This window comes from Mirounga angustirostris, unplaced genomic scaffold, assembly GCF_029215605.1.
Source record: "Mirounga angustirostris isolate CCGP_5_RB_7025 unplaced genomic scaffold, mMirAng1.0.hap1 SCAF_17, whole genome shotgun sequence".
NCBI classification, from domain to species: Eukaryota; Metazoa; Chordata; class Mammalia; order Carnivora; family Phocidae; genus Mirounga; species Mirounga angustirostris.
This window is the reverse complement of record NW_026991725.1, coordinates 47,248,160-47,275,880: the sequence shown is the minus strand read 5'-3', so window position 1 is coordinate 47,275,880 and position 27,721 is coordinate 47,248,160. Positions and strand designations below refer to the sequence as shown.

The following is a 27,721-nucleotide window of genomic DNA, read 5'->3' as shown; positions in this document are numbered from 1 at the left end:
ACTTAGGATCTCTGTCTCCCGCTCTAGTCCCTGCTGAGCTCCAGACTCCTGTAGCAGCTGCAGTGTGCCAGAATGTTCTGTGGGGACCTGAAGGATGCGGTGATGCAGAGGGGGCGGGGGTGTGTTCCAGACTAAGGTAGGGGCTTCCAAGGCAGCCCTGAAGCAGACAAGAGCCCAGTGCATTTGAGACCTGAAAGAATTCCTCGTGGGGTGCCTGGGTGGCTCAGTTGGTTAAGCGACTGCCTTCAGCTCGGGTCGTGATCCCGGGGTCCTGGGATCGAGCCCCACGTCTGGCTCCCGGCTCGGCAGGGAGCCTGCTTCTCCCTCTGACCGTATCCCCTCTCATGCTGTTTCTCTCATAAAGAAAGAAAGAAAGAGAAAGAAAAGAAAGGAAGGAAGGAAGGAAAGAAAGAAGGAAAGAAAGAAAGAAAAGAAAGAAAGAAGGAAAGAAAGAAAGAAAAGAAAAAGAAGGAAAGAAAGAAAGAAAAGAAAGAAAGAAAGGAAAGAAAAAGAAAGAAAGAAAGAAGGAAGGAAAGAAAGAAAGAAAAGAAAAGAAAAGAAAGAAAGAATTCCTCATGGCCTGGGGCTCCTGGGAGGCTCAGATGGTCAGGTCATGATCCCAGGGTCCTGGGTTCCAGCCCCGCATCAGGCTCCCTGCTCAGCAGGGAGTCTGCCTCTCCCTCTCCCTCTGCCTGCAGCTCCCCCTGCTTGTGCTCTCTCTCTTTCAAATAAATAAATAAAATCTTCAAAAAAAAAAAAAGAATTTTTGGTGGCTGACTTGAAGACAGGAGAGGGTCTTAGTGAAAAAATGTGGATCCCGGGGGCCAGATCGGGGAGGGCCTTGGGCTGACATGTTGGGCTCTCTCCTGAGGGCAGTGCGGAGCCATGGAAGCATTTATACCCAGGGAGGAGGCATGATTTGAGGTGTATTAGTAGAAGATCACTGTATTTCTTCATTTTAGTGAGGACTAAAATGCAGCCTCAGAGGGGCCGCCAGAGTGGCCCAGAGTGCCAGTGGCCAAGCCAGCATGGGATCCCCAGGCTCCAAGCTCCCCCAGTTCAGGGCCCCTGCTGCATTTCCATCCTTCACCCCAGGCAGTGCGTGGGGCACAGCGAACCTCTAGGTGGAGGAGACCCCCAACACCCAGAATGGCCACCCTCCCTGTAATGTGATCCTTAATACCTTAGCTTTGACCCTGCCAGTGGGAGGGGCCCTTGAGGAACCAAGATGAATAAGGCCTGCTTGGTAATTGGTCCCTATTATTATTGCACGTTGTGTCCAGTTCTCAACAGTCCTACAAGGAAGCAGGAAGTGAAACTAGGAGAGGTGAAGCTACTTGTTCTGTATCATAGCCAGGTGTAAGCTGCGATTCAAACCCTCTTCTGTCCAACTCCCAGAGTTCTTCCCTTCTTGTACACGCCAAGACAGACTTCAGCAGTGTAGACAGACCCTAGCAAAAAATAATTTGATACAATGTGATCAGTGTTACATGTAGATACTAAGGTGGGCTCCTTTTGCTTTGGGGGACTGGTAAGGCTTCTGTCCACCTGCTGGGGTTCAGCATGAATAGTTCACCAGAAGGAAAGGGACAAACCACAGTGTGAACAAGTCAAGAGGGAGAACAGGAGGGCCTGTAGCTCAGGATGGAGTGGGCAGGCAGGAAATGAACGAACAGGAAGAGCAGAGCCCAACCAGGCAGGGCCTCCTGGGCCCAACCTGAGTCAACTTTGCTTGCCCTTTTTCTCACATTCTGTATCCAAGCAAGCCATCAAGGCCTGTTGGCTAAATGCGTAACCAGAACCTGACCACTTCTCACCACCGGCACCTCACCTACCACTCCGGCCCCTGGTCCAAGCCACCATCACATCCCACCTAGCTTTCTGCAAGAATGTCCTTCTGCCCTTGCCTACCTACAGCCTACTCTGGACAAAACAGCCTGAGAGAGACACCCTGTAACACGGTGGTCCTCAGCCTTAGCTGCACATTAAAGTCTTCAGGGAATTCTCAGAAAGTTCTACTGTCTGCACCTTAACCCAGATATTCTAATTGAGTCGATAGGACCAGGGACCCACGCAGAGGTATTTTGTAAAGCACCCAGATGATTCTATCTTGTGGCCAGAGTTGAGGACTCCCGATTGTGTCAGTCTCATGTCTCTGTCCAAACCCTGCAACCCTTCCCATTTCACTCAGAGTCCAATCCGATGGTCTGCAAGGCCATACGTGATTCAGGTTCCTGTGACGTCTCTTACTTCTCCCTGGTTCACTCCAGTCAGGCCACGTTGGCCTCCTTTCTGTTCATTGAACAAGTAAGGCACACTTCTCCCTCAAGGTTTTTGCCTTTGGCATTCCCTCTGCCTGAAACATCTTTCACCAGATGTCTGCCTGCCTCGATCCTTAACCTTCTTTAGGTCTTTGCTCAACTACCACCTTCTTGGTGGTACCTTCCTCGTCCACCCTCTTCAGAATCACAACTCCTGCCCATCACCCTGTATCCTCCTCATCTTGCTCTGTTTTTCTTCAAAGCACTTGTTACCATCTGACTTCCAGTATATTTTACATTATCTATCTCTTCTCTACTAGAATGCAAGCCCCAGGACATCAGCAATTTTTGTTAATTTCTTTTTTAACTGGTGTATTTTCCTGGGTGCCTGGGTGGCTCGGTCGGTTAGGCGCCTGCCTTCGGCTCAGGTCATGATCCCGAGGTCCTGGGATCGAGTCCCGCATCGGGCTCCCTGCTCAACGGGGGGTCTGCTTCTCCCTCTGATCCTCTCCCCTCTCTCTCTCAAATAATAAATAAATAAATAAAATCTTTAAAAAAACAAAAAACAAACAAACAAAAACCTGCTGTGCATTCCTATCAAATGCTGTCTGACATGGAGTAGGTGCTCACTAAATCTTTGTTGAACAACCGAATTTCTGTATGTTTATATGTTTTGGTGGATGCTGGTCCATGGTTCAGCCCATGTAGCATCTGAGGTACTAAGGGATACCAGGGGAGAGGTCAAGCACTTGGGTCCGAAGCACATGATGACTGAAGCTGTGGGAGCAGCTGACCAGCCCAGAGGAACACGGACATAGGGGCAAAGGCGCCCCACCCGCACCCTGCTGCTCCGCGTCCATCATGAGGGGTGACGCCTCCACCTGCCTGGTCAGCAGACCAGGGCCCCGGGGTCATCCTGAACTCCTTACCTCCACATCTCACCCCTCAAACAAGTTCTGTATTACTGTCTAAGTACCCCCCAAGTCTGCCACCTCTATCTGTCTGCACTGACACAGCATCCTCCCCTCCCGGCTATGTCAACGACCCAGCCCGGGTGCCTTCAGGAAGGCCCGCCTTGCAGGTTTAAGTGGTTTTGCTCACACACGACCTGGACCCTCTCTTTGGGTCTGCAAATCTTTCGGTGGGCTCCCTGCCGTCCCCGGGGCCAAGTCCCGGCTCCCACCAGGCCTTCTGTACACGTGGGCTGGCCTCCCCCTCGAAACTCCTCTCTTGCCTCCCGGCCTATAGGGCCCAAGGCTCAGGGCTTCCTCACACCCGCGGGCCTCGGCCCGGGACGCAGAAGACGCGACTCCGGTCGGGAGGAGGCTTTCCCGCCGGCCGCGCTGCCGCCTCCGGGCCCCCGAACCTCCCCGCGCGCACGCTCGTCGCTGACGCCGTTCGGCGGCCTGTCACCCACGTGGCAGGCGTTCCTGCAGGCGGGACTGCAGTTGCAAAGGTGTCTGTGTGGGTGACGGCGGCGTCACAGAGAGGAGCCCGCGAGGCAGCCCCCGGGACGCAGAAAGGGAGCCGGGGGCCAGTCCTGGAAGCCAATGAGCGAGTGTGAAGGGTGTTCCGCTGCGTCAGCGGGGCCCGAGCCGCCCTTGGGAGGAGGAGCCTGGGGTCCAGCGCCGCGCAAGCGGCCCTCGCTTCCCACCCAGGGACCCCGAGCCCTCTGCGCCCGCAGACCTGGCGGGGTCGCAGGGCTAGGTCTCCGCCGGCCGCCCTCCGCCCTCCGCCCTCCGCCGGCGAGCTTCCTCTGGCCTGCGGCGGCAGAGCGCAGGAGGCGGGGACGCCGACCGCCCGGGGCGGCCGGCGGTCCAGCGTCCGCGCCCCGCCGAGAGCCGGCCTGCTTTCTACGCAGGCGCGCCGCCCAGGCCGGGAGGGGCGGGGCCCGGACGGGTCGAGGGGCGGGGCCAGATCCCGGGCCCGCCTCCACGGGCTCCTGTGAGCCGCCGAGCGCTGGGCACCGCAGCTATTCTAGGGGCTTCAGGTGAGCGGGGCGCACCGAAGGGCCGGGAGGCCTCCCTGGAGGTCGGGCCGTTGGCCGGGTGCATCTGTCCTGCCGTCTGCCAACAGCCGCCTCCGCGGGGCATGGGAGAACAAAGGGAGGGGGCGGTTCTGGGGCCCCCGAGGGAAGCCAGGGTCCCAGGTACCCCGCCCTGCCCTCTGACACTTTCGGTTTCTCCCTGAGTCAGAGGCGCCGTCCGCGAGACCCTGGGCCGGCGCCGGGCGCAGCGGCCTGTCCGCGTTGGCCTGTCCGTCTTTGTGTCTGTCTGTGTCGGTCTGGCTGTGCCCGAACTTGCCTCCACCTCTAAAACGAAGCCTCCCGGACAGCCCGGCATCCCGCGAACTCTCGCCCCTCTCCCATGGCAGGTAAGTGGGCGCCAGGCTGAGGGTCTCTGTTATCCCCCCCACGGACTGGGGAGCTGGGCGTCGAACACATCCTCCGGGAATGTGCTCCGACTGGCTGCGTGGGGCCCCTCCCTTCGTCCCGGGGAGCCGCCGCCCTGCTCCCCCGCCCCATCTTTCTCAGCTTCTTCCCATCACATTTTCCCCGCAGCCTCGCGGCCCGTGGGCCTAAGGGGAAGAGGGATGAGGCCGCGGGTCCCTTTCTAATCCACCCCCTTCCTCCCCGACAGGCTACTTGCCCCCCAAAGGGCACGCCCCTTCACCCCCACCTCCCTACCCTGTTACCGCTGGGTACCCGGGGCCGGCGCCAGTGCCCTCCCACGTACCTGCCCCTGCGCCCGCCTTCTCTCTCTTCCCCTCGCCCGGCCCCGGAGTCCCCGGGCCTGCTGCCCCATTCTTGCCACTGCCGGGGGTGCCTTCCGGCCTCGCATTCCTGGTGCAGGTGAGTGGCAGGGAGGAGGGGAGGAGTGGCGAGGAGGGGACCCTGGCATCCAGGCCAGCCAGCTGACATCGACGCCCACCCTACTCTCTTTGCAGATTGATCAGATCTTGATTCACCAGAAGGCTGAGCGAATGGAAAGTGAGTGGAAGGAGGAGTAGGGTGGGCCTCGTGGCGGGGGCAGCGAGAGTGGGCTCCTGGGGGCGGGGGTGCCCGTGGTGCCTGAGCCTCAGCGTGTCTCCGCCTGGCAGCGTTCCTCGGCTGGGAGAACTGTAACCGGTATGAACTGCGCTCGGGGGCCGGACAGCCCCTGGGCCGGGCGGCCGAGGACAGCAACTGCTGCGCGCGTCTGTGCTGTGGCGCGCGCCGGCCCCTGCGTGTCCGCGTGGTGGACCCCGGTGACCGCGAGGTGCTCCGCCTGCTCCGCCCCCTGCACTGTGGCTGCGCGTGCTGCCCGTGCGACCTCCAGGAGGTGGGCGGGGAGGGCTGGGGGGGGCAGGCCGTCGTGGGGAGGGCCCCTGACCGAATGAGGCGCGCGCGCGGGGTGACGTGCGGCCCCGGTGGGCGCGGGCGGGTGGGATGCGAGGTCAGCGAGCGGGGTGACAAGGGGTCATGCGAAGGGGATGGGGGGTCTCGTGAGGGCAGACGGGTGACAGGGCCTGGCCGGCGAGAGCGCGGGCCGGCCAGCCGTCTCGGCAGTGACCCCGTCCGCCTCCCACTCCAGATGGAAGTCCAGGCTCCCCCCGGCACCACCATTGGCCACGTACTACAGACCTGGCACCCCTTCCTCCCCAAGTTCTCCATCCAGGATGCGGACCGCCGCACGGTCCTGCGCGTGGTGGGGCCCTGCTGGACCTGTGGCTGCGGCGCGGACACCAACTTTGAGGTACCAGGAATAAGGGGAGATTCCTGGGACCGTCGCACGCCAAGATGGCAGCTTCTGGGAGGCAGGATAGCCCACATGAAGGTCAAGACCCTGAGCTCCTCAATCCGAATCCGCTGTGACTCCTACCACACTTGCGGTGATCCTCCCTTCAGAAAGGGATGCCCCTGTGGTCTTAAGAAAGGAAGCTTGGCAGAGAGGGTCTCATCTTGAGGACCAATGCTGATGGTTGCCTGCAGCCCTGTGTGCAAGGGCAAGAGTCTGAGGCCGGGCCTGATTTAGGGCACGTCCGCTGTGGGCTGGACCCATGTGGCTGCCATGCGTGAGTTTGGGAGCCCAGACCCAGAAGCAAGCGCCTGCATTGGTGGTTCAGTGGTAGAATTCTCGCCTGCCAGAAGCAAGCGCCAGTTTAACTTGCTAAGATCCTGCGGCTTGCCTCGCCAACCTAGAAGTCCAAACAGCGCCCCCACAACCTGGAATCCAGGTGCTCTGTATCCTTGTCATCATGCATGGCTATCATCAGCCTGGACAACCCAAGTGGTGACACTTTCAGGGGGAGGCCGGGGAAGCACCTCCATTTCTAGAAGACAGAGGCATGTCACAGACACTTGAGTTCTTTAAGGGATAATCACCAGTGCCGATAAGGGAGAAATAACAGGTAGAACCCCACAGACCCCAAGGCTTTTGATGAGGTGTCTGGACTAAGCCTGCTTTTAAAAATCGAGTTCTGTGGTAGGTGGGTGGAGGTTCCATGATGGGAAGATCACCAGGTGAGCTCTGGATGGGAACGTGGAGACTGTGGGGCCCTCATAGGGCCAGTCTCCCTGGGGAGCTGCCCTTGGGAGAGGCCCTGCCCAGCTTGAGACTGGTCTGCAGGAAGTGCCCCAGCGCTGTGGGACAGTGGGGGACAGGGATGGGAAGGGCATCGTTCTAGCCACTGAAGACTAAGCCAAGGAAAAGGAACAGGGAATCACTGTGAATTACCACCCACAGCGGCAGGGCCTGTTGCTGCTGGGCCGAGAGGTCCGTGGAAATCATGGGCCTCACAGGCCACTTACTGCCGCCCCCGCCCCCCCCCCCCCCCCCCGTAGACGGGCGTGGATCCCCTCTGGATGAAGCTTGCATGCGATGCTGGACAGAGCCCTTCCTACTTTGCAGAATCGTGGAAAGGCACCCCTCGGGCAACCACAGCCTTCCAGGAGCCTGGCTGGCTGATAGAGCGCAGCCTCCCTCCCTGGCCCCTCTTGACCAAGTTCCTGCGTTCAGGGCACCCACTGCACCAACCGTAGGTGGTGGGTACTTTGGTAACCAAAGCAAACCCGGCAGACAGCCCTACGCTGAGATGAGTAGTACATCCCGCTTCCATGTCCCCCACCGCTGATGTTCCGTTCTCATGTACGGCCTTTCAAGAGCAACACATCAGAGTCCGAATTCTGATTTTTGCTGTACCTAGGGTGACTCGGTTTCCCCCAATGTCACATGGAAACCCAAGGCTGTTGGAAGCGTGACCTAGGGTGACTCGGTTTCCCCCAATGTCACATGGAAACCCAAGGCTGTTGGAAGGATTCCCTGAGTGGAGAGCCTGCACGGTCCATGCGAGGGGTGGTGGTGGGAGAGCAGTCGCATCCTCCCCAGTTGGGTTCTGCCCCCCACCCCAGGTGAAGACCCCGGATGAGTCCCGCAGCGTGGGCCGCATCAGCAAGCAGTGGGGGGGGCTGTTCCAGGAGGCGCTCACGGATGCAGAGGACTTTGGCCTGCAGTTCCCGCTGGATCTGGACGTGAGGGTGAAGGCGGTGCTGCTGGGAGCCACATTCCTCATCGTGAGTTGGCTGCCCCGCCTCCCCTCCTGATCTCTGCTCTCACTCTCCAGGCTTTGTGCACTGCCTGGCTTCCTGCTCAGACAGGGTTAGGGACGCGGGCTTTATAGGGGCTTGCGGCGCTTGACCTGGGGTGTGAGAGCTGAGCTAGGCCGGCCCAGCCAGCTCTGTTGACAGTGCCCTCCCCTCAGGACTACATGTTCTTCGAGAAGCGAGGCGGCGCTGGGCCCTCGGCCATCACCAGTTAGAGGCCACCTCGGGGTGAGGAGACCATCACCTCAACGGGGATCCAAGATGGCGGCCTGTCCCGGCCCCTCCTCAGAGGCAGCCCCTTCCCTCAATGTGCACTGCAGGGGACGGACAGGGATGCCCAAGAGTCTAGGGGCCACGGCGCCCTACCCCTACCCCTACCCTGATTCCCTGGCCTCCTTCACCTCGGCCCCCAGACAAGGGTATGTAGGAGAGCCCTTCCCCTGCGACCTCCCACCCGTCTCTGGTGAGCCCCCAGCACACAGGCAAATCTGCTTTCAGACTCTCCCTCCCCTCCCCGTGCTCTCACCCCCTACCGGGTCCCTGCTCATGTGGCCTGTGGTGTCCAGAGCCCTGGGGTTTTCTGATGGAGCTGGGGTGGGGCGGGGGACGCAGCACCAAAGATGGCGGGTATGACAGCTGTCTCCCCGCACTGGCTTGGCCAGCGAGTCCCGCCCTAGACGGTGGCACTCTGAGGGGGTCCCCCCTCCCTGTCAACAGCTGTAGGGCCTACCCTCCGGTGCCAACTTCCTTCCCCCGGGCCCTGCCCACGGTTGCAGCTTTTGTGCCTTATGCAAGCACCCCATCCTTTCCTCGCCCTGGGAAGGAGGCTGCCATCTTTGTATGACATATTCATATAAACTTTGTAACTTTTCGGATACTGGAAGATGTATGTAATGGGAGAGAGAAGAAGAGCTGGTGCGGGAAGAAACCAAGGGAAACAGGACAGCTGGGCTGGGGTGGGGGCCGGCCCGTTTCATCATCCAGGCTGCCAAGATCCAGGGTCCTGGAGTTCAAGAGGGCAACGACATCCTCCATCACGGCCCTGGACAGGGCCAAGGCAGTTTGGGCCACGTACCCCAAATCAGTATGGTTGCTTCTACCATCCAAGATGGCTGCCCCCCCAGAGGCCAGTGTGGTAGCTGACCGCCGTTCGGGATGGCTGCTCCTGAGGTCCTCTGTAGCAAGTGGAAGCTTCCTGTGCGTGTGATGTGGGGCCGCTCCGTCCCTCCAAGTTCTCTTGGTTGGGAATATGGTAGGCAGACTGGACTAGATCCTTCTATGAACCAGCCAAGGGAGCTGGAGCCCTCAGAGGCCAAGGGGCACCGGAGGAGATGCTGGTCAGTGCCTGACGCCGGGCTCCTCCTGTACCTGCCCACCACACGATCTCCCTGGGTGGGAAATTCTGCCCTGGTAGGTCCAGGTTCTGGTTCTGCTTGGTCCCGCAGGGCCGGGCCCTCGATCCAGGCTGGTATCCCCGCCCAAGGGGGCAGTGCTCAGGGCCGGGCCAGGACATAGCGACTGGCGGCAGAGAGATCCCACTGGTAGTGCTCCAGGATGCGTCGGCAGTCCGCTCTGGACTGGCTGCTCAGATGGAAGAGCTGGTCCACCTGCGGGGGCGGGAGGGAGGGCAGTGGGGGCCGGGGGCCGGGGCGGGAGCGGTGCGAACCCGAGAGCAGGGTCTGGCTTTACCTTGAGGTTCTGGATGGCAGAAACCACGTCTCCCCCAGTGGCCCTCAGTGCTGCCTGGCACTCCTGGTGGGTGACTCCATGCACGCTCAGCTCCACCTGCGGGGCACACAGCCTTGCTCAGGCCACTACCCCTGCCCGGAGGCCCCTCTGGACACCAGCCACTTCAGGGACAGCTCACCTCCACGATCCTCCTCTGCAACTTGGGGTCGGGCAAGAGGCCTCCAGCGGGGACGGTGACTTTGCTAGCTCCAGGCGCCCCCGAGGGACGGCTGTGGGGGGGTTCCCTTTTGGGCCAGGGAGGCCGCTCCCTGGGGGGCTGGCTGGGCTGAGAAGGGCTGGAGGCAAAGGGAGGGCGGGATGGCAGGCCTGGGGGTCCCTGGGGCACGGCTCTGGCATGACGAAGTTCGGGGGGGCTTGAACCACCCCCTGTGGGGCGGGGGCCCGGGGACAGAACGGACTCCAGACTCTTGGAAATGACTGTGCAGTTGAGAAAAAAGGAGCTTGAGAGGAAGCCCAGACGCGGGGTCCTGCCTTCTCCCCGCTCTGTGCGCTGCTCTCGGGGTGACCCTCGGTTAGGGGCGCGGCAAGGTGTGCCGAGGTAGCGGAAGGCCCCGAAGAGCCGAGATGGCAGGAACTGCAAGGGGGAGCGGGCAGATCCTAAAGTTCAGCGAGCCTGTCGACTCACATACTCAAAGGTCGGGACTCGGGGTAGGGGCAGCATCGGAGGGTCGTTCTTGATTTCCTCGGAGACCCTGGAAGACGGGTCCCCACCAGCCACACCCACCTTTCATCCTCTGCAGGGGCACATTCCTTCTCTGGCCCCGTGCTGGAGGTAAATCCCGAAGCTTTGCCTTCCCTCTGTCCCTGTTGGAGAGAGTGATCCCGGTCACTCTCCACACCCCCACCCTACCACTGGCCTGGCAGTGTCCCCCCCCCACACACACACACTCTTTCAGGTGCTCACCCATCTACGCTTCCCTGATGTCGCTCCCCCTGGGCAGGGGAGACCCTGTGGACTGGATGGGTGGCTGGTGAGCCCCCCGCATCTGCCAGCGTCACTGCCGAGGCTGGGAAGCTGCCCACCTTGAATGTGCGGCCGTTCTGGCCCTTCCAGGCTGCAGAGTCAGGGCTGTGGGAAGGGGTGAAGGGGACAGAGTGGGGGCTGGGCTCGCGCCCACATTCAGCTTGCAAGCTGTGTGCCATGGAGCTGCATCTGCCTGGAGGAAGGGAAGCTTTTTTCTCCGGAACACAAAAGGGCTCTATGGGCTTGGTGGCTCCAGCCAGAGGCCACAACGGTAGTGCAGCTCTGGGGGGGGGGGTGCGCCCGTGGGGGAAGGGGGGAGGCAGAGGAGCAGGGTTCAAGGAGCTGGGGAGCAGCACATGGAGACCAGGGTCAGGAGGGTTGGCTGGGAGTCCTCCTCCTGGGAACGTGTGGGAGGCATGAAGCTCTCACCTGCCCTCGATGATGGTGATGGGGTCACCAGTCTGCATCCTTAGGGCGCCTGGCTCCGTGACATCCCGCACACAATGTCCCTCCGGAGGCCAGGCCTGCAGAGGCAGGAGGAAAGGGGGGCAGGGCTTGTGGCCTGAGTCCGAAGGGTAATTTCGTGGGAGCAGGGAAGAAAGGAGACTCCTCTCTGTTAATGTACCCACCGACGAAACCCATCCAGCTATGTCCTTGGTCCTGGGCCCAGGGTGGGACTGTCCCTGTCCCCCGGTTGTGATCCAGCAGGGGAGGCAGACCTGGAGTCCATGCCAAGCTGGACATAGCCCAGGGGTCAGCAAGCAACAAAGGGGGGCCCTGTCTCTACCGAGGAGAACCAAGGGGAGAGTGGTCCCATGCACTGCTTTTACCCCCCACACAGCTCCGCCTAACAGGGCTCTGGAAATTTTCCGTTTCTTTTCTGGAAATTTCTGCCTTGACCCTGAACCAGACATCATTTCGTTCCTGCTTTGCAGCCACTGTCACCTACCTGCTCTTCCCATGTTCAGTGTCCTCCCTCCCATCCCTTCTTGCACCAAGCCAGAGTGATAGAGCATGTAAAGCTGGCTTGTGACTCCCCCCGCCCAAAACCCTTCCATGGCTCCCAGGTGCCCTCAGAGTAAAGACTAAACTTCAACAACAGAGTTCAGTGATTTAGATCATTTGACTGGTTCAACTGACCTAAGAGGGTTCCTCCGCTTACCCTATGAATTTAGGCAAACCACTTCAATGCCTTAACTGCCCCATCGGTAAAGGCCACGAAATAGCAGCCTTCCTGGGTTGTGAGGATGAAGTGGGTGATCGTGCAGGAAGATAACGTGTGGTACGGGGCCTTCCATAGATCAAGCGCCCTGTGTTAGATCTGGTTATCTATCACTCCTTCCATATCCCTCCGGGGCACGCCCCTGAGGTCCCTGCGCGGTCTCCACTCCCCCCCCCCCCCCACTCCCCCCACCCCCCACCCCCTGCCTGCTGAACTTCTTTTCCTCTGCCTGTAGACCCTCACAGCAGCCTGGTGCTCTGTGCTCCCCCTTTTCTGGCCCAGCTCCAGCCTCCAGCCCTGGAGCTGCCTCCCCAGGGCTCCGAGCACCCTGCAGGCAGAGCCCGAATCTGTCGGTCTTTCCCAGACCCCAGCCCGGGACTATCTGTTGGTCTTGCGCGTGCCACTCGGGGAGAAAACGGGGAAGTGAGGGGGTGGATGTGGGGAGGCAGGGGCTCCCACCTCTTGAAGTAGCTCCTCCAGGTAGGAAAAGCTAGGCCGGTCGGCGGGGTGGGGGGCCCAGCAGCGCAAGGCCAGGGCGTAGAGCGCCCTGGAGCAGAGGGGAGGCCGAGGCAGCCGGGCCTGGTCCTGCTCCAGCCACTGCAGGATGAGGTACGGCGGGACCCCGGCCCACGGCTCCTCGCCCCCGGAGAACATCTCCCACAGCGTCACCCCAAACATCCACACGTCCGACGCAGAAGAGAAGGCCCCCTGGCGCAGGCTCTCTGGCGCACACCTGCGGAAACGCAGCTGAACGGGGCGCCCGGGGGCCCCTCTCCCCCAGCGCGCGACTTCCGCGGCGCCGCCACCGTCCTTGGGGACCTCCTTCCCCAGCCCTTCCAGAACCCTCGTCCCGGCCTCGCTGGGGGGCCCGGCGCGCCCGCCCCGCCCGGAGCCAGCCCGATGCCCCCGCGATCGGCCCCCCGCGGCCCCTCACCAGGCGTAGGGGATGGGGCGGGGCCCGCCCATGACGTAGCGGCCCCGGGCGCCGCCCAGCGGCCGCACCAGCCCGAAGTCGGCCACCTTGATGGCGCGCGGCGAGGCCAGCAGCAGGTTGCGCGTGGCGAGGTCTCGGTGCACCAGCCCACGGGCCCCCAGGTACGCCATGGCCCCCGCCAGCTGCCGCAAGAAGAGGCAGAGCAGGGCCACGGGCAGCGGGGGGGTCGGGGCCCGGGCGGTCAGGCGCGCGTGCAGGGAGCCCAGGGGCGCCAGCTCCATCACCTGCGGGGGCGCGGTGCCGCGTGAGCAGGGCTCCGCTCCCCCCACCCCCCCCACCCCCGGCACGGGACTCTGCCCGCCCCCTCCTGTCGCGTCCCTGGCCCGGGAACCGCTGTCCTGGTCTGCTCACCATCTGCAGGGGTTGGCCCAGTACGAGGCCGTGCAGACGCAGCACGTGTGGGTGCTCCAAGCTCATCATGATGGACACCTCCCGAAGGAAGTCCCCCAGCTCCGTGCCCACGGGGCCTTCAGGACCCACCCGGAGGGATTTGACAGCCACTGGGACCTGGGCAGTGGGGGGACAGGACACTATCCGGCACCCAGAGCAGAGAGGGCGGGCAGGACCGAGGGCCAGTGAAAAGAAAAGAAAAGAAGAAAGGAAAGAAAGAAAGAAACCAGACGGGCAGCTGGCCCCAGCACCCAGAATGAAGCAGGCTCCCCGGACTCACACTCTGGCCGCCAGGCAGTGTCCACAGCCCTCGGTGAACCACTCCAAAGCAGCCAGAGCCCAGCAGCTCCCCTCTGCACACAGCACCATCCGGGATCAGACACTTGAGTCCCCCCTCCGGCTCAGGGAGGGACAGGGGGCTGTTTGGAGCTGGGGTGGTCTCCTTCGGCTCAGGTGCAAAACCCCCAAGGATCTGAAGCAGGGGTGGGAAAGCAAGTGTGTAGAACCCTGTACCACTCCTCCCTGACAGTCAGCCCACCCCATTCCCGGGCCTAAGCTGGCCCTTTAAGCCTACCGCCCCCACCCCAAAATGCACACCTTGTAGACCCAGTTCTTTGACTTGAGCCCCGAACGGTGCTTCTTCAGAGCTTCGGCCAGTCTGCGCTGGGCTGGGGAAGGTCAGAATCAGGGGACATGGGTGGTACACGATGGGCAGTGGGGGCGGGGGGCGGTGCAGAAGACTTTACAGGCCAGAAGAGGGCTGGTGGGGGGAAAGGGGGGGGTTAGAAAGTACCAGGCTGGGGAAGAAGAGACCAGGGGGTCCCTTACCAGGCCGGCCCATGCCAATGCCGTCCAGGTCCTCGGGCCTGACAAAGTCGAAGTGCTCCGGCCGGGTAACATTAAGTTCCTCGAGGATGGGTCGGTAAAACTGGGCCAGCTGGATGTCCCGAAGCAGCCGAAGCAGCCACAGCGAACCCACCTCGGGGAGCATGTCTGCACAAGGGATCCCTGAGGATAACGCACCCACCTCAACACATAGCCCAGGGTAAGCCGCTGAGACAGCAGAAACGGGGTCTCCAGCTCCACTCCCCCCACCCATCAGACACACTCAGGTGCAGAAGGAGGGATGGATCAGCCAGCCAGGAATCCGGCCACTCACACAAACCCCAGGAAAAATGCTCCCCATACCTGAGACCTACATACAGTCCCCACCTCACACCTGAGATTTCAGTGCTTGGCAGACCTCAGGTATGTTCCTCTGCCAACTCTTTTTTTTTTTTTAAGATTATTTTTTTATTTTTTTATTTTATTTTTTTATTCATGAGAGACAGAGGGAGAGAGAAAGGCAGAGGGAGAAGCAGGCTCCCAAGGAGCAGGGAGCCCGATGCGGGGCTCGATCCCAGGACCCTGAGATCATGACCTGAGCCGAAGGCAGTCGCTTAACCATCTGAGCCACCCAGGCGCACTCCTCTGCCAACTCTTGAGATAGGATGGCACCCTGCCCCTGCACCCCCAGGGACCACATACCTGCCGGCGATGCCCAGATATGCTAACCACAACACGCAGATGCACCCACACCCCACGCAGGTGCACTGCTTCCCACACTCGAAACACTGCTGCCCACACGCACTGAGACCTACAGACATGCTGCCAAAGAAGCCTGAGACACCCAGGCACCTGGCCTTTCAAGTCCGAGACATTCCAGAACGCTGCCATGGAACACCCCGGCTTACTGCCGCATAACCTCTCACATACGCCCAGGGGTGACATTGTGGGTCACTGCCTCCGAGACATACCGCCCCACGTGTCTGAGCCATCAAGGTCCACAGAAACACACAACACTCGAGACACCCAGGTGCCGTGTGCACACACACCTGAACCATGCAGGCATACCGCCCCTCAGCTCCGAGATGTCCAGGGTCACCGCCTTTTCGGCACCCGAGGCAGCAAGGCTTGAAACGACACTGGGCATTTGTGATTGGTGGTTAGGTGCAGGCTGAGCTAAGCTCGGGTACCGCCTACGGAGCCAGGTGCTGCCAGGTGCACAGTCCCTTCCACACCCACCTGCGCGCAGCTCCAGGTACAGGGGCCCTGCCCGCACACCTGAGTCACTCAATCTAACTTGGTTTCCAGGCAACTCCACCAATCTTGGTTAACTCAGGCCGGGTGCCCTGGGCGCTGGCTGCCTGCACCACACTCTCCCTTACACGCACCTCGATCCCTCCCTCCCCCCACTTTAGTTAAACCAGGAAGAAGGGCTGGACTAGGGACTGGGCGCGGGGAGGGAGGGAGGCCAGGATCCAGGGAGACCTGGGACCGCCTGCAAGGGGAGGTGGGGAAAGCACGCGAAGGGGGACGGGAGGAGAGGCGGCCGCAGACGGGGAGGACCGGGGGAGGGGAGGGAGGGGAGGCGAACAGGGCACCCGCGGACGTACCCCAAGCGGCGGCTGCTCCGCCAGCCCCAGCCCCCGGCGTCCCCCCTCCGCAGGAGGCTCACCTGGCGAAGGCGGAAGCAGCGGCTGCGGAGCCGCCCTGGCCGCCAGCACTAAATCCCGGGGGGGCGGGGCCGCAGGCCGTGGGGGCGGGGCCGGGCGCCCGGCGGGGGCGCCCGGCCCCGCCCCTCGCCCTCCTCCCTTCGGCCGGGACGGCCTGCGGGGGCGCCCCCACCGCGGCCGGCGGGCCCTCCTCTGCCCGGCAGACCCCGAGAAACCCTTCCCCAGTCTTTTTCCCTCTCTCCTCCTCCACGCCCTCTTTCCCGCCTCTTTCAAAGACCTTTTCACCCCTCCCAGACTTCCTCCTGGGGGTCCTGTCCCCCATAAAATCTTTCACCTCTCCCGGCCAGAGCCCCACCCCTTACACGAATAAGCGCCAGATGGAGAAATGTTGCGCATGTCCTGGGAATATGAGGCTAAACAGGACCTCGTCCCTGCCCCCTAGCAGGGGAGAGAGCGTCCCTAGCCCCCATATGGAGGAAGGCAGGGTGGCATGGGGCAGACAGGAACCATTGCTGGTGCAGGAAGTCAGCCCCCAGCCTCCACAGAGTCTAAGATCGGAGCCATTGTCGCTGTCCCAGTTCTGAACGTCGGTCCAATGTCCTGCCCGCGAAAGGGACCTTTTGGGAGCTCCCCAGGGTAGAACATGTTGGAGGTCTTGTGTGTGGGTGGGCTCCTGACCTCCATCTCAGCTTGGTACCTGGTCTCCGTGGTCAAGGGCAGCACCCCATGCTTCAGGGCACCCCTCCCCATCACTGGCATTTAACTGGCCTCATTCTGGCTCAACCCTCCTTCCCCCATGTAGTCTCTGTACACCGGCTACCTGAATGGTGCCACAGGACGAAGTCTAGAACCTCGGAGAAGGCTCTGAGGAGGAGCATCCCTCATCTCCCTTTCCCTCAGGGGTTCCAGGGAGGAAGTCACAAGTCTCAGGACATCTGGCCTGTCTCCTTCTGTTCTGAGGAAGGATGTGTGAGCTATCCCCAGAGTCCCTTCAGGGAAACATCTACCCCATCTTGGTAAGCACACGGGATATTCCAGCACTGGTGGGAAATTATTCATAGTTCACAGTTCAACCTGTTTGCTTTCCTTGCCTTTTCTTGCCCTCCAGTGAGGCCAGCTCATCACACTATAATTGCTCCCTCCACATCTGATGTCCCTGATATACTGTGGGATCCACACAGTAGGGGCTGGATCTGTCCTGTTCATCCTTGTGTTCTTTTCTCTCTCTCTCTCTCTCTCTTTTTTTTAGATTTTATTTATTTACTGGAGAGAGAGAGAGCACAAGCAGGCGGAGCAGGAGAGGGAGAAGCAGGCTCCCCATCAGCAGGGAGCCGGACGCGGGGCTCAATCCCAGGACCACAGGATCATGACCTGAGCCAAAGGCAGACGCCCAACCCCTGAGCCACCCAGGCACCCCTCATCCTTGTGTTCTTAGTACCTGGAACAGTGTAGGCATGTAACAGGTACAGTGCATATTGTTTGTGAAGAAGTCTGCTCAGTCTAATTGTCATTCCTCTGTTGGTGATCTGTCCTTTCTCCCTGTTTTTAAGACATCATTGGCATTTTGTAGTTCTATCACAAAATATCTAGGTATGGATTCTTTTTTACTCATTCTGATTAGTGTGTTGTATTTCCTGTATCTATGAATTCATATCTTTCATCGGTTTTGGAAAATTCTCAGCTAGTATCTCCTCAAATATTGTCTTGCCTCCATTCTTTGGTTCTCCCCTTTGGGGACTCTGATTAGAAGTATGCTAGACCTTTTCACTCTGTTCTTCATGTCGTTTAAACTCTCTTCTATATCTTTCAATCTTTGTGTTACTGTGATGCAATCCAGGTAATCTCCTTAGGTCCGTGTTCCAGTTCATGGATTCTCTCTTTGGTTATGTCTGATGTGCTGTTTAATCCATACTCAGGGTTTTTTGTCATTGTTATATTCATATGAACATCGGTATACTATGTATGCTGACAGGACTTTATTGAGGTATAACTTACATTCAGTAAAGTGCCCAGACTTAACTGTATAGCTCAATGCATTTCTTTTCTTTTCTTTTTTAAGATTTTTGTTTATTTAGGGGCACCTGGGTGGCTCAGTTGTTAAGCATCTGCTTTCAGCTCAGGTCATGATCCCAGTGTCCTGGGATCGAGCCCCGCATTGGGCTCCCTGCTCAGCGGGAAGCCCACTTCTCCCTCTCCCACTCCCCCTGCTTGTGCTCCCTCTCTTGCTGTGTCTCTCTCTCTGTCAAATAAATAAATAAAATATTTTTTTAAAAAAAGATTTTTGTTTATTTAAGAGAGAGAGAGAGAGCATGAGGGACAAGCAGACTACCCACTGAGCATGAAGCCCTGATGCAGGGCCCAATCCCAAGACCCCAAGCCCATGACCGGAGCTGAAGTCAGATGTCTAACTGACTGAGCCACCCAGGCACCCCAGCTCAATACATTTCAATCAATAAACACGTGTATTAATGCAGATAAAGACCAAGAACATTTCAATGATCCCAGAAACTTGCCTTGTGTCCACTTTCAGTCAATTCCATTGTCCAGAGGCAATGACTCTTCTGATTTCTAAAACCCAAAGATCACTTTTGCTTGCTCCCAACCTTCTTACCTCCATGAGCTTCTTCGGGGAAGAGCACGTGACACCTGATTTTCCTCTGAATGTCCAGCATCTTCACAGATCTGGGTGCACCAGAGGTCCTCTGGGAGTTGAACACATATGTGTAGAGGACGTGGGGCTCTATGAAGGCAGCTGCCACCAGAGAGGATGGCAAAAGCCAGGCCAGGCATCAATTCATCCTTCAGCAAGCTTTCACTGTGCCAGGTTCTGGGGACCCGGGCGAACAAGCAGACATGATCCCTGGCCTGGTTGGATTCACTCTATAGGGCCTTGGAGAACATGGTCAGGAGCTTACCTGAGGGCTCTGGTAACCACTGAAAGGTTTCAGCAGAGGAGTGGCAGAACCAGCCTGCTGTGTAAGCAGCTGGGGAAAGGGAAGAGAGGAAGAGCAGGGAGCTCCGGGAAGAGGCTCTTCCCATCCGTTCAGGAGAGAGAGGCTGGCCCTGCTTAGGCCTTGGCAATGGGATGGAGAGGAGGTGAAGAGAGGGGGCATTATCGGCTGGACTCTGGGCCTAGGTCCTCTATGATCCGGCAGGAAACCAGACAGATTTTCCAGCAGGAAACCGGACACAGAGGCTCAGCCCCACCTTTGTCTTTAGCTTGGAAAAAACCCAGGGAATCAGAGGCTTCTTTATTCCTCCCCCTTCTCCCTATTCATGTGTTACTTCTGGAATTAAGCTTCTCTCAACCCCACCTGTGTGGGGAAGCACGGCCGGACCACCCTCGGGGTGCACCCCTTCTAAGCTGAGATGGGGCGTCCTGCTAAACCTGGAGGCCCAGATCGGGCACCAGTCCCACTCTGGGTGCCTTTCCCCAACCCCGGCCCTGCCCCGCAGGCTCTGCATCCGAGAAGGATGAGCACATTCACACCACCAGCCAAGTCTTTCCCCAAAGGGCAGGGAACAAGAAGGGTAAGCGGAGAGGTCCCCTGTTATCTTCCCCACCTACTGCCTTGGGTTTGGGTGGGGGGTAGGGCCCATCCCTCTGCAGAAAACTCTCCTCTCCTATTGGGAGCCATATTAATGCCCCTTTAGCTCCTCCCTTCCATCTCTGATCCCTGAGATCACAGGGCTCTCGCTGCCATCTTATCTACGCCAACCTCTCAACAGGGGAAAGTACCTCTCTCTCTTTGGGGCCTTTGTGTGGCTGTTCCCTTGCTTGGAAGTCCTCCCGCCCTTATCCCAATCTGGCTAAGTGCAGGAAGCCTATCCCTCCCTGGTCAGGTCCCTTGCCCTGAACACCAAGATCCCTGTGCCTTCCTGTTATTGCTCTCATTGCTTTTCTGACCTTGCCAGTATCTTGTCTGTCTCCCTTGCTGGATTCCAAGCTCCAGGCAGAAAGAGACTTGATCTTGCCTGGGTATTGCTGTGTCCCTCCTGTCCAGTCTAGTGCCTGGCTCATAGGATAAGTGCTCAGTAACCTTTGTTGAGCAAATGGGTGAGGCAGCGTCATCTGGGTCGGGTGATGCCAAGGAGACTTTTTTGACATCAGGAGCTCCTTTGCTGGGAGTGATGTGTATGGGAGTGCCCAAACCCCCCCATAAGCATTCTCTGGCGAACCTGTCCCTGCCCCTCTCCGTGTTTGGCCCCAAGTGGCTGGCTCTTCCTAGACCCTGGGGTGAAACCCTCCCGTTCCATCACCTCATCTCCATCCCCCAGCTCCTGGGGTCCCATCCTTTCCCCATTTGGATTTGCCTTGCTGGTTTTTAGAGTCACCAGCCAGCCCACCACCCTGTACATATCTGCTGGTTTGCTTTCCGAAGTGGAAAGTGCTCCTAAATCCACCCTGTTCTTTCAGGCTCACCAAGGAGCCGAGGGCCTTTCCAGCAGAGTAGCTTAGAGCGCACCTCCGGGGTCTCACTGCCTGAGTTGGAATCCCTCCCCGCCCATCGCTTGCCATTCTGTGACTCTGAGCAAGTGACTTCCCATTTCTGTGCCTGTGTCCTCCTCTTCAAGATGCATCTACTAGGAGTATTTACCTTTGGAGAAGTGTGTCCACGTGTGTGTGTTGGTAGCCAGAGTGGAGGCTGGTGAAGCCCCCGCTCAGCACTAACACTGGTGTACACGGTGCCTTCCCCGGTGAACAGGGCTGATCTGGGTCCTCAGAGGGATATTGCAGAAAGGATGGTGTGTGGGGGCGCCTGGGTGGCTCAGTCGGTTAAGCGTCTGCCTTCGGCTCAGGTCATGATCCCAGGGGCCTGGGATCGAGCCCCGCCTCGGGCTCCCTGCTCAGTGGAGAGTCTGCTTCTCCCTCTCCCTCTGCCTGCCTCTCTGCCTACTTGTGCTCTCTATCTCTGTCAAATAAATAAATAAAAATCTTTAAAAAAAGAAAAAAAAGAAAGGATGGTGTGTGACCTCCGAGCGAGCTCGTCCAAGACAGCGTGGCTTCTGCCTTCCTCTCTTGAACCCCTCACTCCAGGGAAACCCAGCCACTGGGTCATGAGGACATGCAAGTGGGCCTGTGGAGAGGCTCCCCATGCCAAGGGCCTGAGGCCTCTTGCCAACGGCCAACACCAACCTGCCAGGCATGCGAGTGAGCCATCCTGAAAGATGATCCTCCGGCCCCGGTCAAACCTTGGATTTCCACGACCTTGACTGACATCTGGATGGCACCCTCGTGGGAAATCATGAGCCAGAACCACCCAGTTACGCTGCTCCCGAATTTATGATCCACAGAAACTCTGAGATCATGTTTATTGTTTTAGACAATCAAGCTTTGGAATAATTTGGTACAGGGCTGTAGGTTAACTAATAAGGTGCACAAAATGCTTGGGATCATGTCTGACACATTGTTGCCATACAGGGTAGCCAGCATTAACATCCGTTTTACGGGGAAGGAGACTGAGTCTGAGGCTGGTGAGTGACACGTAGCTGGGAATGGCACGGCGAGTTATGTCGTGAATGCAGGGCCCTTCGGTGCCAAGTCCTCGGCTCCTTTATCGGCCCCACTGTTCCCGTGGCCTGCTGCCAAGTAGTAAGACCTAGTGGCAAAGACCAACCGTTTTATCACGCTCCTGGAGTTTGAGAATCTGGAGTGCCACCAGGACAGAGTGGGGATAGATTTTCTCTGCTCGTCCCGAGGTGAGCTGACAGCTGGGGGCTGTGTTATCTCTCACATGGGGACAGTAGATGCTGCCTTTTGACCGAACCCCTCAATGTGGACTCTCCATGTCACCTGGGCCTCCTCACAGCATGGCGACTGGGTTTCAGAGTGGATGTCCCAGGAAGCCGAGGGCAGAGTCACCAGTTTCTTTAGGACTTGGCCCAGGAAGTGGCCCGGTGTCCCTCCCAACGCGTTCAGTTGGCCAGCCAGCGATAGAGGGAGGCACGCATAGACCCTACCTCTTTTTTTTTTTTTTTAAAGATTTTATTTATTTATTTGACAGAGAGAGACACAGCGAGAGAGGGAACACAAGCAGGGGGAGTGGGAGAGGGAGAAGCAGGCTTCCCGCGGAGCAGGGAGCCAATGTGGGGCTCGATCCCAGGACCCTGGGACCATGACCTGAGCTGAAGGCAGTCGCTCAACCAACTGAGCCACCCAGGCGCCCGACCCTACCTCTTGACGGGAGACATGTCAAAGAATTTAGGGGCCATTGTTTAAAACTGCCAGACCCCGAGTAGCCTCTCCTGTTGGGTGAGGGGCTCAGGAAAACCACACTCTGGTGGGTCGGTCTTATGTGCACAGGACAGAGACAAACGCCACCAGCTTCCTACGCCAAGTCCTCATGAGGAGCTCATGTGGGGAACGCGTCACAGAGCTCCAGGGACGGGGCGCGATTGTCAGGGATGATTCCTGGTGTCACCTGTGCCAGGCTCTGGGGGAGCGAGGACAAGACCTTAGGGAGTGGCTTTAGAGGGGAGCGCGTGGTCTAGAGGGAAGATTTTTTTTTTAAAGATTATTTATTTATTTATTTGACACAGAGAGAGAGTGAGCCCGAGCGGGAAGGGCAGAGGGAGAGGGAGAAGCAGGCTCCCTGCTGAGCAGCGAGGCCGATGTGCGACTTGACCCCAGGACCCTGAGATCATGACCTGAGCTAAAGGCGGATGCCTAACCGACTGAGCCACCCAGGCGCCCACGGAGGGAAGATTTTTAAGGAAACACCACCAACCTGGTGTAACAGGTACCACATGAGAGACGTCTCGGGAAGGGACACTCCACGCTGCCTCAGGAGCTCAGAGCAGGCTTCTCGGAAGAGGTGACGTCTGTGCCATGGGAGAAGGGCATCGGGGTACGCGAACAAGCCTAGGCAAAGGCAAGGAACCAGGAGCAAACAAAGGGTTTGGGCAACTACAAGTGATTCAGTTGGGTGCGCAGAGCTGAGACACAAAGCTCTGGGGACATGGGGGGGCCGGGTTCCAGCAAGGATCACAAGGGTAGATCACTTATGGCTGAGAAGTACGCGTGCGCCATGAGAGCAAGGGAATGTCCGTAGACCCTTGGCACTGACGTTAACCCTGAGGGAGACGCCAAGGAGGAGGTGGGTCCGGGAGGGCGGTGGGTTTGGACGTGGAGACTCTGAGAGGCTCGTGGGGCATTCAGGTGGAGATTGCACTTAGAGCTGTGTTTGGTCAGCTCTGGATGAGGATCCTATAAGACGTGGAGAGCTGCTGATGGACAGCCTTGAACGTCAGGGTCAACGGCCAGGTCTACATGCCATAGGCAGGGAAGAGCTAGGGAAGGGCTTTAAGTAAGAGGTCGCAATGGCTAACGCTTAATGAGGGCCCATGCAGGTTCGGCACCGTCACAAGCATCATCCGTGAACTATTTGGACCTCACCGTAATCCTGTGAAGTGCTGCGACGCTTCACCGAAGTTAAGAGATCACCAATGGTAATATAGAAGAGTACGCGCCCCGACGCGTCTTCGATTTCAGAGCTGTTAAAATGTAAACAGGAGAAAAAAAAAAAGCCATCGAATCAATGAACTACATGATTTGCATTTCAAATGCGAGGAAAAGGGAATGGAGAAGTTACAGGAACTTGCCCGAAGTCCAGTGAGACACAGAGCCAGGATTGGAAACCCTGGCAGCCCGACTACAAAGCCCAAGTTCTGAAGAACCATCATTTGACGCCGGACGGGACATCGTCCACAGCGTGGAGTTTCGCGAAGACCACGGAGGGTAGGGCAGAGGAGAGGGGAGTGGGCAGTCGGGTGGCACCCTTGGGAGACTGGAGTCCACAGTCAGAGGGGTCTAGAGTGGGCTGGGGGCCACAGGACAGGAGGAGGGCACAGATAGGCTAGAGTCCTTCAAGAAGGGGCAGAATCTGGGGCGCCTGTGTGGCTCAGTTGGTTAAGCGACTGCCTTCGGCTCAGGTCATGATCCTGGAGTCCCGGGATCGAGTCCTGCATCGGGCTCCCCGCTCGGCAGGGAGTCTGCTTCTCCCTCTGACCCTCCCCCCTCTCCTGCTCTCTCTCTCTCAAATAAATAAATAAAATCTTTAAAAAAAAAAAAAAAAGAAGGGGCAGAATCGGTTGACCCACTGGGCGTTGGGTGTGGAAACAAGGACAACTCCAACATGTTGAGCCTGGAAAGAGGGTACAGAGGAGGGGGGTACGAGGCAGCTGCTGTGGACCGGAGGGGAGCCGTGGGGCCTGGCTGGTCAGTGGCTGTGGCTTCTCATCCCAGCTTGGGCGGTCACGCCCCCTGGTGCCTGCTGGGCGCTCACTAGGCCTCTGTCAAAGGAAGGGATGAATGAGTTGTCGTATGATCTTGAGCAAGTTGTAGGAACTTGATATATGATCTCTGGGTCTCTCGCTCTCTTTTTTTGGGGGGGTGTAAAATGAACAGATTGGACTCGAATGTGTAAAATAAAATGGAAGGTACTTTCCTACAAGAGGTAGGCGTTCCTCTCTCCATCCCCAGGACCTTTATGGGCACCCCAAAACAGTGGTTCTAGCCTTGGCTGGCTGTAAATTAGATGAACTGAGGCCTCATCTGACACCACTAAATTCAGAATCTCTGGATATAAGGCCCAGGGATGGATAATTGGTGTTTTTTTTTATTTTTTAATTTTTATTTGTTTATTTATTTTGGAAGATTTTATTTCTTTATTTGACAGAGAGAGAGGGAACACAAGCAGGGGGAGTGGGAGAGGGAGAAGCAGGCTTCCCGCTGAGCAGGGAGCCTGATGTGGGGCTCGATCCCAGGACCCTGAGATCATGACCTCAGCCGGACTCAGATGCTCAGCCGACTGAGCCACCCGGGCGCCCCAGGATGGATAGTTTTTTAAGTTGTCCAGGTGACTACAATGTGCAACTGGATGAGAACTTTTGCCCTGGAGCCTCTAGGTACCCAGTTTGAAAACCACTGGGCTAGGTGCAGGCCAGGATCCCTTCCAGGCCCAGGCCCTTGGACTGAGACCTGTGGCTGATGACAAGTTAACTCTTTTTTTTGTTGTTTTGTTTTCCTTTTAATTTTTTTTTTTTTTAAGATTTTATTTATTTGCGAGAGAGAGAATGAGAGACAGAGAGCATGAGAGGGAGGAGGGTCAGAGGGAGAAGCAGACTCCCTGCTGAGCAGGGAGCCTGATGTGGGACTCGATCATGACCTGAGCCGAAGACAGTCGCTTAACCAACTGAGCCACCCAGGTGCCCAGGTTAACTCTTTTTATGTTTCTTCCACCTACCCAACCCAAACCTCCTGACAGCTGGGGGACCACACGCCAAGGTTTCTCAACCACACACAACTGAGGTCTTGGCACAGGAGAATTGTTGGGGAGGACTCCCCTGTGCATCGTGAAGGCCAGGGAGGCCATGGAGGCCAGCACCCCCGGCTTCCACCCACCAAATGCCAGGAGCACATCCCCCAATCGAAGCAATCAAAAACATCCCCAGATGTCACCAAATGTCTCTTGGGGTGGAAAATCCCCCCGTCCCCCCAGCTGAGAACCACTGTGCCACCCCGAGTCTCCCGTCCCCACTCTGCCCTCCCCAGTTGCAGACAGAGGCCAGGCAGGGGTGGAGGCCATTTGACAACAGGTTTACTTGGCCTTGGCAGGAGGGACATCTCTGTGGGAGGCCAAGGCTTCACAATGTTAAATGGAGGGATAGGCTGCCAGCAGGCTGACTGATGTGGTCTCAACTCTAAAGGGAGGGAGTTTTCCAAAACACTCATTCCCGGATTCCCAATCAGTCACAAGAGGGCCCAGAGGAGCTTGTGGGGCAGGCGGCCCCCGCTTTCCGAGAACAGGCGGGAGGGGGTGGGGGGATTCTTTCCTTCTGTAGATATTTTCCTGGAACCAGTGACTACTCCTGTCTAATTAGTTGAAGGCTGGGGGAGGGAGGGGCGGGGAGAGGAGCTTCCCAGCTGCCGGTGCGTGGGTCCCTGGCGGCCCTCTGACACTGGGACCGTGGGGACGTCTGGGCTTCGGGGTCTGGAAGGCTGAACCTTGGGGATTGGAACTAAGGGGCTGGCTGATCCTCTCCGAGGGAAGTGGATTCATCGTGGTCTTTAGAACTGGAGGAGGCTGGGAGGCTGTCCGGGTCTTCACTTGTCCTTTCTGCTTCCATGTAACTGGACCTGAGCAGGGAGACAGAAAGGGAGGCCTGGGGAGGGCAGGGCAGTGCGGAGACGGGGGAGGGACGGTGGTGGAAGGTTTAAGTGGTGAGGCCCACCCCCTTCCCCCGCCCAGACTCACTCCACCACGAGGCTCATAACACCCAGCAGCAGGGCAGCTGCCAAGACAGAGAGGAGCAGAATCTTGGCTTCCCGAAGATCGTGACTTCCTGCAGGGAACCCAGGAAGCAGTGAGTGATCCCGGGGACCTCACCAGTCGTTGCGGTAGGGGGGCGGGGGGTGGCTGAGAGCTCAGAGACCTGAGCAAGGGGAGGCCAAGCCGAGGGGTAGAACCTGGGAGGCAGCGCTTTCGGGGCCAGCAGCGCACCTTGAATTCCTGGCAGGTGGAACAGTTATACAGGATGGTGCTGCCCCCTGCAGGACACAGCGGGACCAGCGCTGGGGCGGGGGAAGCCCCTATTCCCGCCTTCCAGGAACCACTCTCCTCCCCCTCCCGCCCCCCCCCCGCCCCGCCCCGTCTCCGCCACCACTGCCAGGCTCTCCTCGGGTATCCCAGGTGCCCCTGTCCTCACTCCTCTGTCCTCTTGTACTTACGGCAGGCGGGCGCGCACAGAGCTGAAACCGAAGACAAGGAGGGTGGGGGAGGGGAGCCGCTCAGCCACGCCCCCTTTGCCGAGAGCCCCGGCACCCCCTCCCTGCCGGCATCAGTACCTTCCCTGGTGTACGCGGGGAGCTTGGTGGTTTGCAGCCAACGCCAGTACAAGGGGAGGGAGGAGAGAGACCCTTTGATCTCTGGGGAGACAGAGGGCAGCGATATTGCCCGGCGCCTGGCCAGGGCAGGCTCACCTCCACCCTTCTCCCAGCACCTCCCGGATCACGGATCACACCTTCCCGGCTCCAGCTGCCCGCCCTGCCCCTGCCTCCCCTCCCCCCCCCCCCCCCCCCCCGCCGCTGCCCCTCCAAAACCCTGGGTCGTGCCTTGCCCTTGACCTCACCCATGACCCTCAGGACTCTGTGAGTCTTCTCTATGACTTTGTTCATGGACGCCTCATCTGTGGAGACGGGCAGGGACCTGTGATTCTCTCCCCACGGGGAGAGGCCCGCGTGTCCAGAGAGGGCTGTGGACTCAGGGGGCGCTGAGGGGCCCAGCTGGGAAGCCACAGGCTGCCCCACTCAGGGTGTGGTGGCCGCTGTTCCCCGGCCTGTCTCTGGATGTCTGAGCTTACCTAAGGCAAAGGCCGGGAAGCTCCAGGAGGCCCCACAATCCTTCCACAGAACCTCCACTCGGCTGCAGAGTTGAGCCAGGCGGCCCGACAAGTCACGGGCTGAGAGGTGGCAGAGGACACAGGCCTGGGCAGTGGCCAGGAAAACCCCACCTAACGCCAGCATCCACATGAGGCCTGCTGGCGAGTGGCGGACGGGGGCCGGCCCCACTGAGGCTGCGAAGGCCTCCGAATGCTACGATCCTGGTTCCAACTCTTTGCCTGGAGATTCTAGCGTGTTCCAGAACAGTTGGGGATTCTAGAACATTCTGGAACGGTGCCACTGTGTGCCATCTCTAGCTGGGGCAAAGGTGGGGCCCAAGGAACTGACGGCCAGAAGGAGACTGGGGCAGAGAAAGCAGGGCTTCGGCTGCAAAGGGGACAGCACCCCCCAACCTGGCCCTCAGCAGCCTTGACAAGTTTGAGGTTCCACAAAGCAATTTTATTTTTCTTCTTGTAAATCATGACCAGCCATAAATAATGAGTGAGTGACTCCCCCAGTGAAGAAGTTGTGCATGAGTATCCCATTCCTCGGGGACCCAGAAATCCCATCCCTTCCCCTATCCTCCCCCCACTCTCCCCACCTCTTCTGTTCATCTCCCCTCTGCCCTGGGCAGCCTCGGGCTTTCCCAGCCGTCTCCTAGCAACGTGGCCATGGTTGCCTTAGC

At 58.7% G+C, this 27,721-nt stretch overlaps 3 protein-coding genes and 1 long non-coding RNA gene across 11 annotated transcripts in view; 2 read left to right on the top strand and 2 right to left on the bottom strand.

The window, feature by feature from the left end:
* The first annotated feature begins 3,758 nt into the window (after nucleotides 1–3,758).
* On the top strand, nucleotides 3,759–8,717 carry PLSCR3 (phospholipid scramblase 3). 6 transcript variants are annotated; one of them, XM_064582632.1, is made up of 8 exons: nucleotides 3,759–4,251; nucleotides 4,453–4,634; nucleotides 4,901–5,112; nucleotides 5,208–5,250; nucleotides 5,361–5,518; nucleotides 5,834–5,995; nucleotides 7,651–7,812; nucleotides 8,001–8,717. In XM_064582632.1, exons 2-8 carry the CDS (start codon nucleotides 4,628–4,630, stop codon nucleotides 8,055–8,057), a joined length of 801 nt encoding a protein of 266 aa, XP_064438702.1. In that variant the 5' UTR covers nucleotides 3,759–4,251; nucleotides 4,453–4,627; the 3' UTR covers nucleotides 8,058–8,717. The 6 variants fall into 6 exon arrangements, with proteins under 6 accessions (XP_064438702.1, XP_064438704.1, XP_064438703.1 ...); XM_064582633.1 differs by having other exon boundaries at nucleotides 3,761–4,251; nucleotides 5,361–5,581; nucleotides 7,717–7,812; XM_045890072.3 differs by having other exon boundaries at nucleotides 3,776–4,251; nucleotides 4,457–4,634; nucleotides 5,361–5,581.
* A 147-nt stretch (nucleotides 8,718–8,864) lies between these two features.
* Nucleotides 8,865–19,148, bottom strand: TNK1 (tyrosine kinase non receptor 1). Its single transcript, XM_045890132.3, has 13 exons — nucleotides 18,268–19,148; nucleotides 13,990–14,169; nucleotides 13,759–13,829; nucleotides 13,442–13,633; nucleotides 13,123–13,278; nucleotides 12,712–12,995; nucleotides 12,237–12,510; nucleotides 10,985–11,079; nucleotides 10,496–10,660; nucleotides 10,316–10,395; nucleotides 9,710–10,008; nucleotides 9,532–9,627; nucleotides 8,865–9,449 (listed from the first exon to the last, which is right to left on the bottom strand). Exons 1-13 carry the CDS (start codon nucleotides 18,326–18,328, stop codon nucleotides 9,336–9,338), a joined length of 2,067 nt encoding a protein of 688 aa, XP_045746088.2. The 5' UTR covers nucleotides 18,329–19,148; the 3' UTR covers nucleotides 8,865–9,335.
* LOC135362964 (uncharacterized) overlaps nucleotides 14,067–27,721 on the top strand; it is a 21,412-nt gene continuing 7,757 nt past the window's right edge. The window contains exons 1-6 of the long non-coding RNA XR_010408527.1: nucleotides 14,067–14,206; nucleotides 16,459–16,672; nucleotides 16,906–17,119; nucleotides 22,197–22,396; nucleotides 23,007–23,394; nucleotides 25,907–26,021. This is a non-coding gene — a long non-coding RNA (uncharacterized LOC135362964). The remainder of the gene's footprint in view (nucleotides 14,207–16,458; nucleotides 16,673–16,905; nucleotides 17,120–22,196; nucleotides 22,397–23,006; nucleotides 23,395–25,906; nucleotides 26,022–27,721) is intronic.
* Nucleotides 25,539–27,555, bottom strand: TMEM95 (transmembrane protein 95). Of its 3 annotated transcripts, XM_045890136.3 has the most exons (7): nucleotides 27,018–27,555; nucleotides 26,787–26,843; nucleotides 26,503–26,583; nucleotides 26,386–26,406; nucleotides 26,125–26,229; nucleotides 25,913–26,000; nucleotides 25,539–25,794 (listed from the first exon to the last, which is right to left on the bottom strand). In XM_045890136.3, the coding sequence occupies exons 1-7, from the start codon at nucleotides 27,184–27,186 to the stop codon at nucleotides 25,677–25,679; spliced, it is 639 nt and encodes a 212-aa protein (XP_045746092.1). In that variant the 5' UTR covers nucleotides 27,187–27,555; the 3' UTR covers nucleotides 25,539–25,676. The 3 variants fall into 3 exon arrangements, with proteins under 3 accessions (XP_045746092.1, XP_064438715.1, XP_064438716.1); XM_064582645.1 differs by lacking the exon at nucleotides 26,125–26,229 and having other exon boundaries at nucleotides 26,386–26,583; XM_064582646.1 differs by lacking the exons at nucleotides 26,125–26,229; nucleotides 26,787–26,843 and having other exon boundaries at nucleotides 26,386–26,583.